Here is a 20,818-nt window from a genome sequence, read left to right on the forward strand (position 1 = left end):
CTCTCTCCCTCTGCCTGCCGCTCTGCCTACTTGTGCATGCTCTCTCTGTGTGTCAAATAAAAATATAAAATCTATAAAAAAAAAAAAGAAGAAGAATGTTTAATTTTATCCTAAAATGGGAAATCATAGAAGGTCCTGTACAGGGTAGTAGCATATCCTGAAAGATGGATATCCAGAAAGTAGCATATCCAGAAATATTATTATATTTCATCAACTCTAAGATGTCACTGAATATACAATGTATCATTTTATATATGACTTATTTAAAAAAACAAACGCTACTGGGCGCCTGGGTGGCTCAGTCGTTAAGCGTCTGCCTTCGGCTCAGGTCATGATCCTGGGGTCCTGGGATCAAGTCCCACATCGGGCTCCCTGCTCAGCAGGAAGCCTGCCTCTCCCTCTCCCACTCCCCCTGCTTGTGTTCCTGCTCTAGCTATCTCTCTCTCTGTCAAATAAATAAATAAAATCTTTAAAAAAAAAAAAAACAAATGCTACTAATTAAACTACATATACAAAAGCAATTGTAAGACTTATCCTGATTTAAAAGAAGCCCAAATGTAAAAAAAAAAAAAAAGTATGTATTGCAGTTAATGAAATATAATGTGTAAAGAATGGATTAAAAGTGGGAAACTATGGGTACAGAACAACTAGTTAGACGGGTATTATCATGGCTGCTTCAGTGACTCAGGCTATTGCAGAAGTGTAAGACTGGACCATAATAGTGCCAGTTAGGTTGGAGAAAAATGAAAGAAGGAAAGCTATTCAGGAAGTAGAGCTGTGAGAACTTGTAACTGCTGAGTATTAGAGTGAAAAAGTCAAAGGCACTGGGTGGATTGTTTATTGAACTGGAAACATTAGTATGGATGCTATGAAGTAAAATTTGGCCTAGAGATATAAATTTGTGATTTATCAGCATATAGATCATGAATGCAGTCATGGGAGCAAAGAGATTTCTTTTTCTAGGGCAGCAGTTTTTAACCAGGAGCCATGACTCCAGCTGCATTTCTGAGTTTGAGTTGGAAATGACCATGATGGGAGACAGTAAAACAAATCAAAATCTTCTTGACATAATCCAAGAGAAAGAAATGAGGGCCTGACAAAGGCATCAGCAGTGGAATAAAAAGAGGGGTTCAGACTGCACAGATATTGTAAAGGTGAAAGCCTGGGACTTAGTGACTAAATTGGCTGTGGAGGCCACAAAAGCAGAACTCTTCACAGGTTCCTGGATAGCATAGTGCCATTAACTATAATAAGGAGAAAGAAGAAGGAAGAAGCTTGCTTGGAAGACAATGAGTTCTATTTAAGGCCCTTTGGTAGTTGACTCGCCTATAGAACACCCAGATGAAGATGTCTACCAGGCAATTTTAGTGTTCAAACAAAAACAAAAACTCTATACCAGGCTATATTGGAACCTAGTTCATCTTACAAACAACACTGGGGACATCCTGAGCTTACCCATTTTGTTCAGGAAGAGGAATCATCACAATATCTGGGAGTTCAAGCTCTACATTTAAATGGACTTGAAACCAGTCTTGGCTCCAATGACTCCTGGGTGAGAGATCTTGTGCTAGACACTTGACATCTCTGAGCCTTGGTTTCCTCAGTGGTACACTGAGGATAATATTTAGCTTCTAAAGGTGTTTTACAAATTAAACTAAGACAAAAATATTTAGAAGAGTGTGTGGCATGTGTGAAGCATTTGATAAATTGTAGCTATTTTTATTATCTGTTTTGGTGTGAGACAATTTTGTCCAATGTCAATAACAGTATTTATTTTTGTCATTTTTACTTCAAATATGTATTGGACCCTGCTATGTGGGAGATACTGGTAACAATCTGCTTCTACCATATCTCTCATCCCTTATTCTAATCATCTGAGTTACTAGCTACTATTCCTCAATTTTTTCTATGTTCCCTATAGTCTTTAATGTTTCACCCTCCCGTCTGGGCTAAAACATCAGCAAGACCTCACATGCATATCAGCACAGAGTCACACAAACTTTCTTCCTAAAAGACCAAATAAAAGGATATAAGGAAGACAGACATAATTCTAGGCAGAGAGAACCCAAGTTTGAACCAAGAACTTATATTTCGCATGGGTTATGTATTAAAAGAGAAAAGTAAGAGTACCTGGGTGGCTCAATAGGTTAAGCATCTGCCTTTGGCTCAGGTCATGATCCCAGGGTCCTGGGATCGAGGCTGCATGGGGCTCCCCACTCAACAAGGAGCCTGCTTCTTCCTCTTCTCCCCGCTTGTGCTCTCTCGCTATCTCTGTCGCGCTCTCTCTCTCAAATAATTAAATAAAATGTTAAAAGAGAGAGAGAAAAGTAATTTCAACATCAGAGAGAGTCAGTTCCTCAAAATGATTTAAATCTCTTTTTCTGCTGTTCTTGGGGGGAAATTACATCATTAATTTGTGATTTTTTTTTCTAACATTTGTAATTTTAATACCTACTTGTACCTTTCTTCCTTCAGGGATTTATTCCTCTTTGCTACTATTTTGTTATCATTAAAAGGCTTTGAAACAAAGTCATTTTAAGCTGTTCTTGCTTATGCTTTTATTTTTTTCTCCTTGGCTCTAACACTAGTTTTTAAATTCTTACCCAGAGTTGCCTTTTGGAAACTGCCCTTGTTAGAGAAGAGGTCACCATGACTTATAATAGATCCAGATATATCTTCTTTTGTGGTTTCTAGATTTCCCTTTGCTGACTTGTTTTGGAAAATTCTACAATCTGCCTCTAACTGCTAATTGATCACTTACTCAGCTAGAATTTTACTACTTTACTTTAAAACTGTTTCCTTTTATTTATTTAATTTTTATCTTCCTCTGGTCTGTGTATGCCAGTAGGATATCAAGGAGAATATCCTAAATATCACTATCCTTGTTTAGAAAGACTCCTGTGTCAGAGCCACCTGCTGTTTCTTTGCACCTAGCAGACCACCCAGGATCCCATGTGGAAATGGAGAGCTCTCATCAGTTCCTTCACTAAAGAACACACACTCCAGAATTAAAACACAAGCATATATATTTCCTGTATGTAGGGGAACCATATTTACTGAGCATATTTTTATGTCTCAGCATGGCACTCCTTTGTTAACTGTAAGAGCTTGTAATCCAGTTGGGAGAGAAAAAAACATCATGGAACAGTTTAGGGATCACCTCAAAAAAAAAAAGTGAAGTGCAAATTTGAAGAAAATGAATATACAAATCACTCAAAGGAGATACCAAGCAAGTGACTGTTTCTGAGCTAACAGGGAAAGAGAGTTCCCAGGGAGTAGAAATTTTTAAAAATAAGTTTAAAAATCTGTTAGGCATTTAACAAAAGAAAGTAATTTTGATTTCTTTCAAAACAGGCAATAAAGTGGAGGCTTCAGAGTGCCAAGAGACAGAGACCAATGAAATCGTTTGAGACCCATTTTATTCTCAATTCAAATAATAGTATATAACATCAGATGCTTTCACGTTGGTTTCAGTTCTCTGATTATCTGGATATTTTTCCTGCAAATGTTTAGCAGATATAACTGCCCTACCTCTTGAAAATAGGGAAGGAAGTGCAGACAAAGGTTTTGCCTGAAAGTAGGTGACAACTTTGAAAGGGAAATATGTTCCTTTATAACTCGCATGGAATAAAAATGTTTAGAAGTGATAGCAGCCCATCATAACTCCATTTCCTCATGTGAAATTGCCCCATAGGCAGGGCCTTCTCCATTCTTTAGTAGAATATGAAAGTGAAGCTGGCATGTTTAGGCAGAGTTTCTGTAATACAGATTATATGTTACATTTGTTACAAAATGTTTAAATAGTCTTCTGAAAAAGATCTTACTTGCTTCCAATTTTAAAAAAAAGTAAATCATTAATTATGTGGTGAATACAGAGGGAAATTTTTACTAAGCGTCGCCAGGGTCAAAGATACACTGAGAGGAAGCAAAAGGGAATTCTGGAACAGCCCAAAAGAAAACAAAGTAAGAAACTTTCCAGAAATTTTAAGGCTTTAGGTAAAAACATAACATGATGGTTACATAAGAAATTTTATTCTCCATGAAAGAAAATGGAGATTGTCTATTGGGGAGAATAATCTTGATTTAGGAAAGTCTCAATTAGAAAATAACTTCTCCAGGGACACATGGGTGGCTCAGTCTGTTAAGCATCTGCCTTTGGCTCAGGTCATGATCCCAAGGTCCTGGGGTTGAGTCCCACAACGAGTTCCTGGCTCAGTAGGGAGCCTGCTTCTCCCTCTGCCTGCAGCTTCCCCTGCTGTGCTCTCTCTCTCTCTCTCTCTGATGAATAAATAAATAAAATCTTTAAAAAAGAAAAAGAAAATAATTTCTCCAGAATGTAGTATTAGTAATTTTAAGTCTAAATCTGTAAGGACAACAAAAATGAGAGAGAAGAATGTAGGACACAAGAGATGACAAGATAATTTTAGAAGCTGAAAAACAAATGGATGAAAGGTAAGTGTTTCAAATATGAGAGAAAGCTGAAAACTAAGTCTATAATCTAATTGTGCCACAGAGCTTGGAAAGCCTCAAGAACTAGCAGCACCAAGTATTTCGGAAGCTGGGTATACAGTGGGACTGCAAACAAAATTATAGACAAATCTCTCTCATCCATTTGTTCTGAAAACTGAAGCTTACTCTATGGAGAGGATAAACTAGGGAAGTTTTGAATCCAGGGACAAGTTACAGCTGAAGGAATAGGAAAGGTATTAAGTTGAAAAGAGGGGCACTGAATGGAAGTTTACATTAGCAACGAAACAACCTTTTCCCTCAATCCCATCATCTACTTGGCTCTCAGAACAGAGGCAACCATACCTACTCCATACCCCAAGACATAAGATTAAAGATTTTCTGAATTGGCCCAAGGGAAAAGATATAGAAATAGAAACGTGAGAGAAAGAAGTTAAACATTAAGGGATCCATCAAAGAGATTCAATATCAAAATATCAGGAATTGCTGAAAGAAGAAAACTAAACTGGAAAGAGATAAATTATTACAGAATTAATGCAAAAAAATTTCAAATCCTGAAAGTCAGGACTTCCAAATTAAAATCTGGGTGAAAACAGTTCCTTTTTTTTTTAACAAAGATTTTATTTATTTATTTATTTATTTATTTATTTATTTATTTATTTATGAGGGAGGGAGGGAGGGGGCAGGGCAGGGGAGCAGAGGGAGAGGGAGAGAGAGAATCTCAAGCAGACTTCCCACTAAGTGCGGAGCCCAATGCAGGGCTCAATCTCACAACTCTGAGATCACGACCTGAGCCAAAATAAAGAGTAAGACACTTAACCGAGTCACCCAGGTGCCCCAAAACAGTTCTTTTAAGGCATTGAAAACAACTAAGGCAGCCAGGATTTGAAGAGCCAAGATTACAGAGAAAGGGAAATGCATTGAAGTGGGTTTTATATTCACTGATGGTCCTCAGAGCATTTGTTGATTTGTATTGTGGGGCTTTGAAACTGAACAAAAAGGGTTGGTCTAGAATTTGTCAGTTTCAATGGTTTTGGGAGACTCAAATTCAAGTTCAGGGATACCCAGGCTTCCAAAATTTGAGGACCCAATATCTTAAAGAAAAGAGGACCACAGGAGGAAGTAAACTTGACATTCCTGGAACTTTTTTCCCTCAAGGTATTTGCAGATTCTTTAATTTTGCAGGATCAGAAGCTAAGAAACCAAGCAGAAATCTGCAGTTAAAAGCTGAAAATGAAGAAAAATCTCTACCTGACCACAGTGTCAAGAAGACAAAAATTGGAGTTCAAAGCCCACCCAAGGATAAGAAGTCTTGATAAACACTTCCAGATTTTCAACCAAGATCCCCAAAAGGAAATCCTCTAGGAGCAAGAACAAACTGGAAATAGACTATCTGCAAATGTACCAAGGTGATTTATCCCTCCTCTAACTGCCTGCTAAAGAAGAGAAAATTCTCTATGGAAAAAGATGAAAATCATCCAGAACCTCTATAAGTTTTAATTTACAATGTACAGCATTAAGTCAAAAATCACCAGGCATGCAAGGAAGACAAAAATGACTAAAAACAAAGGGAAAAAAAAAAGAAAACAGAAACAGACCCACAGGTAGTCTAGGTATTACAGTTATCAACATGGACTTCAAAATAGCTATAATAACATTCAAGAAAATAAATGGCAAGATGAAGAATTTCATCAGAATTGACTATGTTAGAAAGAATCCAATGAAAATTTAGAATTAAAAAATAAAATAACTCAGATTAAGAAATCAGTACATGGGCATAACAACAGATTAGACAAACAAAAGAAAGGATTAATGAATTAGGAAATAATTTGTTAGAAAAAAAACAATCCAACTGAAACATAAAGAGAATGAAAGAGCAGAAATTCAGAAAAAGCATTAGAGTTAAGCGGGGCCCAATAAAAAGGTGTAACAGGCATATAAGTGGAAATCTATCTATAAATATATAGAGATAGATCCAATAATCTATCTATAATAATAATAATCTCTCTATATAGCAGATATATAGATATATCTAATAATAATCTATCTATATAGCAACCAGTATGTATTTGAGCAGAACAGAGATCTCTAGAAGAGATAGTGAATACAATGTTCACCCGAAGTATTAGAATTTCAGTTCTGTCAGAGAATTGGTAATGAATTAGTGAAATTTGCATAGAAAATTTAAAAAAGAAAAGGAAATTTTTTTATTTCAGAGAAAACATGATATATCAGAAAGAAAATGAAATATAGTATAATATATGTTTCACTATGGTTCACTATGCACACTATTTTATATGATCATAACAATGTAAACAAATGTTGACTTAAATAAAACATAGTTTTTTAAAGATATTATTTATTTATTTGACAGAGAGAGAGAGCACAAGTAGGGGGCAGCGGGAGAGGGAGAAGCAGACTCCCTGCTGAACAGGGAGCCTGATGGGAAGCTCGATCCCAGGACCCTGAGATCATGACCAAGCCAAAGGCAGATGCTTAACCGACTGAGCCACCCAGGTGTCCCTGCAAGTATGACTTTAAAAAGAAAATATTGGGGTCAAGTGTGTCTGACTCTTGATTTCCACTCAGGTCATGATTTCAGGGTCATGAGATCAAACTCCAGGTTGGGCTCCACACTCAGCATGAGTCTGCTTATGATTCTCTCTCCCTCTCCCTCTGCCCTTCCCCCTGCTTCCACTCTCTATCTCTCTTTAAAATAAATGAATAAAATCTTTTAAAAATTTTAAAAAAGAAAAAGATTATGATAAAAATTACATTAAGATAAAAGATAAAGAAAGTACCTAATAAAATGACTGGTGTATAGTAGGTATTCCACAAATATTTATTATATAAATTGTACGACCTCAGAGAATGTGGTAAAAGGTAAGTAATCTACATTTGCTGAGCTCAGGATTCTTCTGGAGGAATAAAGCATTGCCTGAAATTATGCTCTTGTATATTCCCTGAATACATCTTCTGCCCCATTTGCTAGAATCTCTCCTGATAACTATTCAGCAGGACTGTCCTGCCTCAGAGCAGAGAGAGTAAGCAGCTGCCTACATAAGGCTATTTGATAACACTAAATTGTCACATGCCTATAAACTAATAATATGAACTGCCATAGGCCTAGATTTTTCAATTCATCCAAGATCATAGAGGCTGGCTACTAACCAAATGGTGAGGTCAATTGGCTTTCTTCCTTTGATTACTAAATCCTGGAGAAACTTCAAGCCCTGATTTGATCATGCTAAGTGGTCCAGATTGTGGTGGCAGGCAAGAAATCCTCTATGTTAAAAAGCTGGGATAGTTTATCTTTCCCCTTACCCTCACCAAACAACAACAACAACAACAAAATCTGTAACATTCACATTTCACCTCCAAGTAACAATCAAGTCTGCTTAGGTGATCATAAATCTGAGAAATGACATTTATAGCGTAGCTATTTATAGCTTCCAATAGCACAAGCAAACCTGGTAAGTACCTGGAGAAACAAAGCTAGTACATAGCAGAGGCTCAGTGCTTGTTGTTAGGATGGATGGATAGATACATGGATTGATGTAAGGACAAGTGTTGACTCAGAGGACAAAATATAACACATAGCAACTTAATCTTAGACATGCAGGGTCTGAAAACATGAGAGTGAGGCAATACATCATGTACTCCTTCTTCCACAATTTCAGGTCCAAACAGGGTTATCTTATACAGTCACAGATCTCAGAGTTGGAAGGGATATTAGGAGATCATTTCATTCTCTTTAACAGGTGAAGAAACAAAAGCTTAAGAAGTCAAGGTAGAGGGAAATTCTGGGAAGATGGTGGTGGGTGATGACAGTAGGGTAGTTTTAAATCACCCCAAATTCTGTCATAAAAACAGAAAAACGGTTGTGACAACAAAACCAAAAACTTGCAGACCAACATCTAAAACAAAATAGGTGATAAGATATTCTACTGAACCCTCAAATCAAATAGTTGGCAACAAAACAACAACAACTACACAATCAGTGTGGAGTCGACACTTCTGTGTGAGAAGGCAGAGGGCTATCTTGACAGACTTGAGGACAGCAAAACCCCCAAATCACTGGAAAGTGTTGCAGGTCAAGATTAAGGCTTTTTCCTAACAAAAATAAAATTGTTGTTTTAGAGGTAGATGTTGATTTAATTGATATCACAGAAGATTCATATACTCTAGTCTGTAGAGTAGGTCACAGGAAATCTGAATATTCGCAAATCATCAGGTTATACCAGTCCATTCTTTGGCAGTTTTTAAAAATTGCTAAGAAAATAAATAGCAGCCTGAAAGACTGGGGGGGGGGGTTAACATTATCTAGATCAATGTATCAATATTTTTATATAATCTTTCCTTCAAACTATTAGTTTTGTACTCTTCTGACACTAAAGCAAATGATTCTAGAAAATCACTATATTTTAATTTTAAAATTGTTTGGAACTATGAAATTTACCTTTAAAAATACTAATGTTTCCGGTAAGTGCTCAGGTATCCTTTTAGCATCAGGAATACTTGCTCGCATCTTGCTGATATCAAAACTATTTTCCTCTCAAAAATGCATGAGAAGACCATCAAGTATACATTGATATGGTGCCCCGAGGATGTCTCTATTTATAATGTGGGGTATCTCGTGAACAATTCTGGTTCTAGACAATAGTGCTCCAAGGCAGAACAGAGTGGTCTGTCCCAGGTGAGTTTCTTAGGTGGCCCCCTATGATGCAAATTGGGCTGCCCTCAAGGCACCCTATAAATTTATTATAAAATCTAAAATAAAAAAACACAAAATAACAAAAAAGTTTGTCTTACTAAAATGAAGACTGCTCCCCTTAACTCAATGTAACTTTAAAATAGAGCACAGCAACAGTTAACCGTAAGAAACAATGGAAGAGGCCTCTAGCACTATTTTATTAGGAAATTCCATTTTAGTGGGAAGATGACTTTTGTTAGAAAGAAGCACTCTAGCACTGCTTTCTTGTATATACCTTGGAAAGAAATTTTAAAAATTCTAATTTTAGGTTGCTGAAGAGATTATGGTGCCCTATGTCCTTTGCAATCATTATACTGCATTGTGGTTAGACATGAGCATTAACAATGTTACAGTTTACTGTGTCCAGAATTTGTTTTAATATCCTTCTTATCACTTACTTTGAGGACTCCAGAACTGTATTTTGGCAAGAACTGATGAACAGCTAAATAAAAGTCTTAAACAACCTTGTAAACTCTAGTTATGTGAGACATCTGCTTCTGGCCACAGTAGAGTAACAGGAGTTTCCCACCTTACACAATGAGAAAATATAACAAAAATATAGGAAAGAATTGTTTTCAGACATTGAACAACAGGCAGCACAGGAGTGTGGCCCCTAAGAAAAGGGAAACTGTGAGTTCTACTGTTGTTCCAACTTACTCCCTGAAGGCAGTTTCCTTTTCTCGGATAAGAGAAGGAAACCTAAGCTGAGCCCTGTGGTCTTGCTCAGCTGAAGGGACAGAAGTTGAAAAACTTGGTGGGGGGGGTGGCGGTGGGGTACCTACCACTGACCTCCGAGATAATATAAAGTTGTCTAATATGTGTGTGATCAAAATCTAGAGGAAAGCCAAGAGTACAGAAGAGAGAAAGATACTTGAAGAAATAATGGCTAAAAATCTCCCAAAGTTGGTAAATTCAACTTATTTTTAAAATTCATACCATGTCTGAGAAAATTCTATTCTCCAATGATTGATAAACCTAGCACTTGACTTGGGGAGTCAAAAAGCAAAAAATTCAAAGCTAGTACTAATAAATTCAACACAATGTCTTAACTATTTTACCAAAAAAAGAGAAAGAAAAAGAAAATAATTAACAGCCATAAGAAGTGAATTAAGGTTGAAATGTCATGTGGTATTTTAGCCTTAATTCTGAATTTCCTTGTTCTCATCGATCTAAATCAGGCCCTAATGATATTTAAATGAAGTTACTTGTAATTCCCATAATAGGCAAACAGAAGGGAGGTTAAAATAATTCTATTATTTCACAAGGATGAAACAGATTGAATATTTCAATTATTCTACTTATTATAGTACACATAGAACAATGCTCTGTAATCTGCTTCGATATATATAGGCTCTTTAACCACACCACGGTGGGACAAATACAGTCAATTTGGTTGAGCTTCACTCGCTGATTCAGTGTTGGAATAAAGTACTTCACAGATTAGCTTAGTCTGCAGCACTTAAAGGTCAGGATTTATTGTAATGTAAATCACAAAGCAATTTTATCTTGACAGAGATTACATACTGTTACAATATTTCTCGCTGAATCTAGTGATGCGTTTGCTTTTTCTTTGCAACTGCTGTGCAAATTGGACCGTAGCCCAGAAAAGAAAAAGAGATGGCAGGCTGCTTTGGCTTTTTAGAAACAACTTAATTCTCTTCATTTTTCAAAGTTCCACAAGAAAAAAAAAAAAAAAAAACTCTGAAAATACACACAAAATCATACATAAATACTTGTAAACCTTTATAAACCCTAAACTCAAGTGCACACTGATATCTGTGAAAGACCATCTATCAAATATTTTGATGTGTTTTAGCAAAAGTATAATTGCTAAGGGCTGACCGCTAATCATTCATACTCACGTGTCTTGGTATGTTATCTAAATTGTCTCTATTTTAAGCAAACAAACAGAAAGAATAAGAAGCATTCATTCCTGATGAGAAAATCACAAACAAAAAGAAAACAGAGAAGAAACAAAGGTGAGGATTAGAAAGTCCACTGCTTTCAGTGGTCTCTGTAACAAATATTGAGAGGTAGAACGGCAACACCTTCCCAATGTTTCTGTTTCTTTGGAGACTGCAGTTAAAGTAGAAAGGACTGGGACCAGAAATCAGAAAGACCTTTTTGATTACCAGGGAATTAAATGAGCTATCCAAACAGTTTGAGGAGTCTTTATTCCTAGAATTCTCAAGACAAGACAAACTAAGTTTCCATCCTAAATCATATCTCTCAAAAAGCAAATATGAGTAAAATGTCCCTACAAAGTTTAAATCAGTGTATGTATTAAATTTTGCCAAGTGTTTCAGTTCTTCATGCATAGTTTACATTAATAATGTATAAAAATGGTGGGGAAGCCGAAGACTTACCAGAAAATGTATCCAAGGCTAATCTTCAACTGCAATTGCTCCATTTCTGTTCTCCTTATCTGCGTCACAACTGGGTATTTATCTTAACTCCAACTCTTACAAAGCACTTGTCCTGGAATGAAAGGTGGTATATTATAATACTGTTTATCCAAATACTGAGTAGCTTGTTCTTTCGTTCTACTGGCTGCATCCAAACAAGCAGGGCCTCCCACCTGTTAGTCATTCCAGGTAAACCTTCCTATAACTATAATCTCATTTTACTTTGATTTACTTAACCATTTTCTTTAAATCAATTCAAATGTTGGTCTAAACAGACGTATTAAAAAAAATTATACTGCCAAAATTATAGATCTGTTTTAAAAAAAAGTAGAAAGGACTGGGACCAGAAATCAGAAGACAGTTTAAAAAAAAATAGTGCTTGCTGTATACCACTTGAAATAGTCTCATGTGCCACCTTTTGTCCATGTAGCACATTTGGGGAAATACAAGCTATACAAAGAGTTTGAAAATAAGAGAGAAGTGGTAGAAGTTCAGCTTGTATGTGGGCAATAAATGGTATTCTCATTCATAGAATGCAATCATCCCTATCCACAATAATGTGTGCAATTAGGCACAGGCACTTGCCATCTGAAAATTCTCTCTATAGAGATTGATCACACATCCTGGTTTGCTTGGGACAGTCCCAGTTTATGTGTGTTGTTGTCCTGAAGCTCCCTTTTCCACTCTTGAAGATGTCCTGGCTTGGATGATACCCAAAAGGGTGGAGCAAATCATCCCCAGAAAACCAGATGGTTGAAGATGTTTCTCACTGGCTACATTTTTCCATACATATTATTTTCAGCTCTTCATCTCTTCAGCTCTTCCGTACCTATTATTTTATTTAATCTTCGCAACATTCCTGTGACTTAGTGGTATGTAAAAATTACAAATGGGGAAACAGGCTCAGGGAGGTTTAACAACTCAGGGTTTATATAGTTATTATGGGACACAACTAGGATTCACGTCCAGGTCTCTGCTTCACACGAAGGGATCTTTTCTAAGGGATCAGTGGGTGTGGGGGTGAGGGAAGGAAAAGGATGTGGTTTGGGAGGCAGAAATATTCAGAGAAAAAGCCCATTCCTCTTCATATTGGATTTGAAGAGATTAAAGCAAGAAACAGATATGTCTGCAATGTTGCCACATTCTCATTTCATAAGAACTCTTTTTCCCATAAAACTACTTTATAAGTACTGGTTAGATTGCCAGGATTATAATGCTTGCTTCAGCAGTACATATATAAAGGAAGAAGGGAGGAAGGGAGGAAGGGAGGGAGAGAGGGAGAAAGAAAGAAAGAAAAGAAAGAAAGAAAAGAAAGAAAGAAAGAAAAGAAAGAAAGAAAGGAAAGAAAGAAAGAAAGGAAAGAAAGAAAGAAAGAAAGAAAGAAAGAAAGAAAGAAAGAAAGAAAGAAAGAAAGAAAGAAAGAAAGAAAGAAAGAAAGAAAGAAAGAAAGAAAGAAGGAAAGAATATTTGCCAGGATTATAATTAACAGGCCTTGTGAATTAAATGGGCTTTTGTGTTGTGCCTTGAAAATCTAACCAAACTGTTAATTACAAGTTAAACTTTAGAACTCAGTTCTCTTTTTTGATGCTGCAAAGAAAAGAACGAGATGGAGCAAAAGGAGGCACCCCTGTGTGGGCAAGACAGGAAGAGAAGGGCAGGATGTGTAACAAAACAGTCCGCCTGCCTGTTCCGCACGATCCTCCTTTCCTCCTGCACCACTATGCGCTGCCAAACCCAGCTCTCCTCCCAGCTCGCATGGGGGCGGGCCAAAAGCTTTACATTACACCACTGGTTTACACCCTGAGAAACGTCGCGTGAGCTGCAAAATACACTTTGAAGCAACTTTCTAAAAGGCACATCTATATTTACCAATGTGTTCCACATGATTAAACTGTGAAATTTGCCTCCAGTTTGGCAATACCTTTGAGAGATGTTGCGAGGTTTAGAAAGAAAATGCCTGTGAAGTGCCTGAAGTTCCACGAAGGGAAAGCACCACACACCCCCGAGGTGCTGTTGCACGCCTCGGGGCTGGTTGGTGCAACAGCAAATAAAATAGCCTAAGTTATGATGTCACAGTGTTGTCACGCAACATCATAGACCGTGAGAGCAAGAGAAATCTGCTTTTAAAAGGCCTCTTCTCCCCTCCTCTTCTGCATGTTAAAGCATATGGTATCCAAAACTAGTTCACAGTGAACTTCATTTCTGCTGCTGCTGTAAATGAAGTTTCTTCTCAGGCAGATGTCAGTGCTAAAAGTTTGGTACTCATAAATACCAAATTTACATAAAATCCATACAGCTCTTTTCTCAAAAGTCTTTCTTGGTTGATGTAGGCCGATTGGCTAGGATACATAGGTCACTCACTTTTTCCTGAACCTATTATACATTTCCAAATTCACTAATTTGAAAAACAATAATTATGAGTGAGGCACGATGACATTCCTTGATGTTGCTCTGACTGTAAATGGCATGTGCCAGGTTGAAAGAAATACAAAAAATTAGAAAGTTAACTCAGATATTCTTGGACTGTTAATTTAGGCCCACGGTTCCAAACTACTGGTCACCATTTATGCAAAAACATCATTTGTAGATGGAATAAGAAATGAATCCTGCATGTACTTTATTCCCTGAAAACACCACCAAAATAACCTGTTCATAAACCAAACTTGAGTTTGTTGCTTGCCACAGTAAGTGAGGCCACTACTTTGACAAGAATCTTGGTGGTGTTTCAGAAGAGGAAAAACAAAAATCAGGTATGTTTAAGATTTGGGGAGTTTGGTTTAAGATGGATCTTTTGGTGTGAGAAAAGGGGCTTGATTATGATTAGGCAAATCTGTGATCTGGTAGTTTAGGATTGGTAGACATGGAAGGGGGAAGGTTTTCAAAATAAAGGGTTTCAAAGCAATTCTTGAAAAGTAAACAGCTGTTTGATGTTGCTTTAGTTTGAGTAGTCTAATATCAGTTTAAAAAGATTTTCAGGGGGCACCTGGGTGGTTTAGTCTGTTGGGTGTCCGACTCTTTTTTTTTTTTTTAATTTGACAGAGACACAGCGAGAGAGGGAACACAAGCAGGGGGAGTGGGAGAGGGAGAAGCAGGCTTCCTGCTGAGCAGGGAGCCCAATGAGGGGCTCAATCCCAGGACCCTGGGATCATGACCCAAGCCGAAGGCAGAAGCTTAACGACTGAGCCACCCAGGCGTCCCTGGGCATCCGACTCTTGGTTTCTGCTCAGGTCGTGACCTCAGGGTCATGATATTGAAACCCGCTTTGGGCTCTGAGCTCAGCTCAAGGTCTGCTGGAGATTCTCTCTCCCTCTCCCTCTGCACCTCCCCCCCAACGCCCCCGCTAGTGTGCACATTCTCTCTCTCTCTCTCTCTAAAAATAAATAAATCTTTTAAAAAAAAAGGGGGGGGGGATTTTCAGGAACTTTCTGAAATGAACAATAAAATTATTAGCAACTTGATCTTCCCAGGCAAGAACTTTCTGAAACAGTAAAATCAGGTTGATGAAAAGACCGGAATAATAAAGTCATCTTAATGAAGCATCTGAATAGTAAAGTCATGTTAATGTAAGCCATACGCTGTTCCAGGTATAGATGGTCTTGGTTTTTCAATACCTATAACGACTAGTGTTAGTCTAAATTCTACTGGAAAACCCCAGACACCAAGAGCAGCTCCTTTTTTTAATAAAAGACCCACTTTAAACCACAAAAGCAGGCAAAGGCTTCCTCTCAGATAACACCTCCCTTTACCTTGCTTGTTTCATTGCAGACCCCCTTCAAATTAATCCATTTTTTCTTAAAGAAGTTATTGCCTTCTATAAGGTCACAGTCAATTCTTGCCTTAGGGGTTATTCCTTTCTTTTACATGACCTAACATACCTACTTCTATGTATACAATATAGTTTAACACTTGAGGATAAACCTCAAGTTCTTTGGAAACGCCTCATTGTCATGGCCATAATAAAAATCTTGATCATATCTTTATTTTGCTTAAAACTTTTTAGTAAGTCTTCTTTGTCCTCTAGATGACATCTAAACTTCTCAACATGCCTCTTGAACTGTATTTCTCTCTCATTTCACCACATCTAGGAGTACATACATGAATTCTATATGGCAATTGCATTAAATTACTTACAATTTCAGAGTATGTCTGGCTTTCTCTTCCCTCACTGGAAGGTGTTGTCCATGGAGAACTGTGTCTATCTCGTAATTGTCCATTTATTTGCTAACCTGTTCTTCTCTGTCAGTAAGCAACTGAGAGCAAGAATTGTGTCTTAGCATATTGTCTGGGAAATAGAGGCCACACAAGATATTTTTTCAATAGGTAGTCATTGAATGGATGGACCAAACCTTATGAAAAAAAAATGATAAAATGACAGGATCTCAAAATAATCATCTGATAGATCTTAAAAAATGAAGAGTAATTCTCAAAGTATTAGTTCCAAATCAACAGTAAAATTTAAGAGAATTAAAATTCAAGTTTGCACAAAACAGGTTAATAAAAATTTTGAAGTATGAGAATGCATTCTGTTGTGAGGCTGTGGAAAGGCATGCACTTTCATACATTACTGGTAAACCCTTTTGGAGGGGAATTTGACTATATCTAACAAAACTATATATGCATTTACATTTTGACCCAGCTATTTCACTTCTAGGAATTTACCCTGAAGATACACTTACAACAACAGAGAAATACATATGTACATGGTTATTCACTGCAGCATTATTTATAATTCTGAAATATTAGAAATAACCTAAATGCCCCTAAATAGTATGGTGATGAATAAACCAAGCTACATCCACAAACAGAATTATGCTGCTATAAAAAAGGAATAAGGAAGATTTTTATAAGCTGATACGGAGTGATTTTCATGATAAGAGAAAGCAGCAAAATGCAAAAGAGTATCTATGGTATTCTGCCATTCATGTAAGAAAAAGTAAAGGGAAATATAAGGAAATACACATGTATCTTCTAGTTTTAGCAAAAAGACACATAAAAAGGATAAACCAGAAATGAATGAAATTGGGTAGCTACAAGGGTTAGGAACAGAATGGGAGGAATGGAGGAAAAGGAGCAGGTAGAATGGATAAGTGGGATTATCTCTAAATATATCTTTTTATACAATTCTGATTTTTAGAACAATGACATTATTTCACACACACAAAATACAAATAAATTTTTAAAATCAACCAGGACTTGGAGAAAACCCAGAATGGAATATAAATGGCAACAAATGAGCCTAACTATATTAGACATGAATAACATAACCCTACTTAAGGGGACAAAGGAAAAAAGAACTAACCTAAGTAACTTCAGATAAAAATATTTTTAATATATATTTTAAGTCTAAAGACAAAAGAAACTGTACAGAAGTACTATATCCTAACTAATAAATTATTCTGAAACTATATTCTAGGACTGAACAAATAAATATATTCTGGAAATGAAAGCCAGGTATCTATTTTACAAATAATTAAAGGGGGAAGGCTAGAATGTATCCAGTGGTATTGGACTAGAATTGGAAGATATTGGTATGAATCACAGTTTTTATATACAGAGAGATGGAGAGAGGGAGAATGTGTTTCTTTTTTATGTCCACTAATACGGTCTAGAAGCAATGACACCTGAGTAGTAATGAACACACTTCAGATCTTGGTTTCTAAAGACATAAATAAAAGGAACCAGGACTCTTTGGAGAAATGGCTGATTCCAGGGCTAGAGCAGAAAAGTTCAGTATGGGCATGGAACACCTAATGGAACCAGAAAATAAGGAAGTGTTCATATAGGTAACACTCATACAAATCCTACAAAACCTAAATGAAATAAAGGAGGAAAATATATGAAATTTTTAAAAAAAATCACTGGTGAGGGGCGCCTGGCTGACTCAGTCAGTGGAGCGCACAACTCTCAACCTCGGGTTTGTGAATTCAAGCCCCACGTTGGGTGTAGAGATTACTTAAAAATAAAATAAATCCGGGGGCACCTGGGTGGCTCAGATGGTTAAGCGTCTGCCTTCGGCTCAGGTCAGGATCCCAGGGTCCTGGGATCGAGCCCCGCATCAGGCTCCCTGCTCAGCGGGGGGCCTGCTTCTCCCCTTCCCTCTACTTCTCCCCCTGCTCATATTCTCTCTTTCTCTCTCTGTATCTCTGTATCTCAAATGAATAAATTTAAAAAAACTTTTAAAAAATAAAATAAATCCTAAAAAAATCGCTGATGGCAAGGGAAAGTATGGAGAAAAATAAATACCTGAAATATTCAAATTAGGTGCCTAAAATTAATTAATTTAAACTGTTTGATTTTTTAATTTTACTTTGTCTAGGTATACAGATCCAGCTTCCCCACTCACTCATTAAAGGGTGTTTAAAATCAAAGTATAAGCCGTTATTTATATCATGCACTCTAATACCATAAGCAGGACAAAGGAAACATTCCATCTGCTTGATCATTTTAGTCCTTCTTCTCTTTGCCTATTATGATCATTACAAAGAAAGATTAAATACTACATACTTTAAAATTATTCTCATGAATAATTTCTAACACTAAAAAGTAAGGTCCAGTTTTATGTCTTATGAACTTACAATAGAGATTGGCAAATAACTAAGGACAGCATTCCTTTGTGCCCTCCCTGGGTTGTCCTGGAGATAGGAGGGTTGAGAATGTAATTCTGGTTGCCCAATATCAGCTTCAGGTGGATGCTTTTATGTTATGTAAAAGTTGACTATTCTTCAGAGAATTGCATTAGCACGTATTCATGTTAATGGTGGCCATTATGACAATTAGTCACTGCCGAGGTGAGTCAGCTCTTCTAAAGTTGCTTTAAATGTTATTTAAGTGTTCTATTTTTATTTACCTTTCCATCTGTTTATTGTGTCTCTTTATCAGTGAATCCAAGACACCCGAGGGCACATATCATTTAAAATTCTCTCCTTTGCACCTCCTAAAGCATGGATCCTGATACTTGCTTAAAGAAGATACAGTTTGAGTAAGAGACTGCTCGGTACCTTGCAACTTTGATACATGCTTTCCTTACAAAGAAGATAGATCAAAATTACATACTGTGAATCAAAAGAACAACTAATTAATCAGAAAAACACCCTTACTCATCTTCAAACTGCCTATTAGGAAAAAGTAAACACAAATAATTTGATAATTTGAAAATGATAAATACCATTAGTCGAGTTAAATTAATCTAAATATTTTTTTTAATATTGGCCAGAATTTCTCTTAAGGAAAAAGTAAAGGAAACGAATGTAAGCATCTATTTGTTTCATCCTTACAATAACCTTATAATGTAGGAATTATCCCATTAACAGACTGAGACTCACAGAACTTATTAAATTTGCTCACAGTCACTCATATAGTAAGTGGCAGAACTGGAATTCACAATTCAGTTTGATTTCAAAGCCTATGATCTTTCTAACTATACCACACACACACACACACACACACACACACACACACACAAATCCTTAATGAAACCTGAAAAAGATAAAATCAAAATAATTGAGTGAAGTTTTAATTTTGTTAAAACTAAAAGCATGAGAGGCAAAAAACAACCATAGAAAAATAAAAGCAACACAAATAGCACTGGACTAGAAGTAAGGAGACCTGGGTTCTTAACTTTTTCTCATGCTATACCTCTCCACTCTTCTAATACCTGTCTCATTAAAACCAATCATGAAATATTCATTGTTACACTGACTAACTAAAGGGTACAAATGGAATCTTTAAAACAAAATTGATCAACTCACCATATTATAATAAAATTTCAATTAGCAAGAACAATTAGATTGTTTAATATAATCTTTGGCTAACTAATCATGAATGAGAAAATCCTTTTTGTAGATTCAAGTTTGCTATTGGACATCTTTCTAAAACTGTTTTATTAAGCAGAGCAAATTTTGCAGTACAGAAGAATTAGTGGAGAACTTGCTACAGTGCAGATGCTGGGGCTCCCCCTTAAAAGACTCCACTTGAGTTTGGTATTCATGTATGTAACTCTGGGGTGATTCTGATTCCAATCAAGACAAAACTGAGAAGCATTAAGTAAAGGACACACAACATAAAAAAGCCTTTTTTGATGACAAGACTTGACAACACCTCAGCCATCATCCTGACCACTAATCATTTTTTCTACACCTCTGATGTTAAAAACACAGAATCCTTGGCCAGAATCTAAGAGCCAATAACCCTGGCTTTTACCTTTGTCCTCTAAAGAAAGTGTATTTTAAAACTTCAAATTGAGGTTAGTTGCCTTCTGGGAAATTGAGGTTTTAAAATTTTCATCAGTCAGAATTATGTGACATGGAATACAAAGTGACAATTGGGATTACTAAAAACAATGCTCATGATACATCATTCCTCAGGACTTATCAAGAAGATATGCAAGCATTACACATGGTATGCACCAGACCCACTATTTCCCATCTTTCTATTTGAGTAGATCATAGGCTCATTCATGGTTACAACAAACAGTGCATAATCAATAGCCGTGGTTGCTAATAGATATTTTAAGAATTAATCTATAATGGCAGAATTTAAAATATATATTAAATAGCTGGCACTAGAATTCTTCTTAGAGAGAGAAAGAATGATATTTGTATAGGAAAATATACTGCTGACCCATTTGAACAGAAAAATTCAGGTGAGAAGGAAAAAAAAAAGAAAGGGAGGACTATATTTCTCTGCATTAAAATGCAAGAAATTTGGGGTGCCTGGGTGGCTCAGTCATTAAGCGTCTGCCTTCAGCTCAGGTCATGATCCCAGGGTCCTAGGACCGAGCCCAGCATCGGGCTCCCTGCTCTGTGGGAAGCCTGCTTCTCCCTCTCCCACTCCCCCTGCTTGTGTTCAATCTCTCGCTGTGTCTCTCTCTGTCAAATAAATAAAATATTTAATAAATAAATAATAAAATGCAAGAAATTTGAGGAAGGGGGTGTTCCTTAAGAGTGGAGGAAGAATGGAGAACCATATAGCAAGGGCTAGAGTGCAAGTTACAAGAAATAGCTGAATTGGTTTGTTTTCCTTTAAACAGAGTAGAGTTTAATACAATTTAAAGCTGTGTGACTGAGATATAAATTTTCTTATCTCTCCAAACATTCAGTAAAGTCTGCTATGCTCTAAATTAAACTTATATTTTTTCATTTTAATCCCTTCTGAATTGTTCTATTTTTAATGTATACATATATATCCATAAATA

At 36.6% G+C, this 20,818-nt stretch overlaps 1 protein-coding gene across 2 annotated transcripts in view; it reads right to left on the reverse strand.

Annotated features, from left to right (window-relative positions):
- Positions 1-10,488: 10,488 nt before the first annotated feature.
- Positions 10,489-20,818, reverse strand: part of CETN3 (centrin 3) — a 60,495-nt gene continuing 50,165 nt past the window's right edge. Inside the window, exon 7 of one of the 2 annotated variants that reach the window (XR_006794628.3) lies at positions 10,489-11,698. Coding sequence is in view for 1 of the 2 variants with exons in the window: in XM_064596363.1 (XP_064452433.1) it covers positions 11,670-11,698 (29 nt within the window). In the remaining variant the exon portion in view is untranslated. The remainder of the gene's footprint in view (positions 11,699-20,818) is intronic. The other variant, XM_064596363.1, reaches the window with a different exon arrangement.

Source organism: Mirounga angustirostris, unplaced genomic scaffold (genome assembly GCF_029215605.1).
Source record: "Mirounga angustirostris isolate CCGP_5_RB_7025 unplaced genomic scaffold, mMirAng1.0.hap1 SCAF_7, whole genome shotgun sequence".
NCBI classification, from domain to species: Eukaryota; Metazoa; Chordata; class Mammalia; order Carnivora; family Phocidae; genus Mirounga; species Mirounga angustirostris.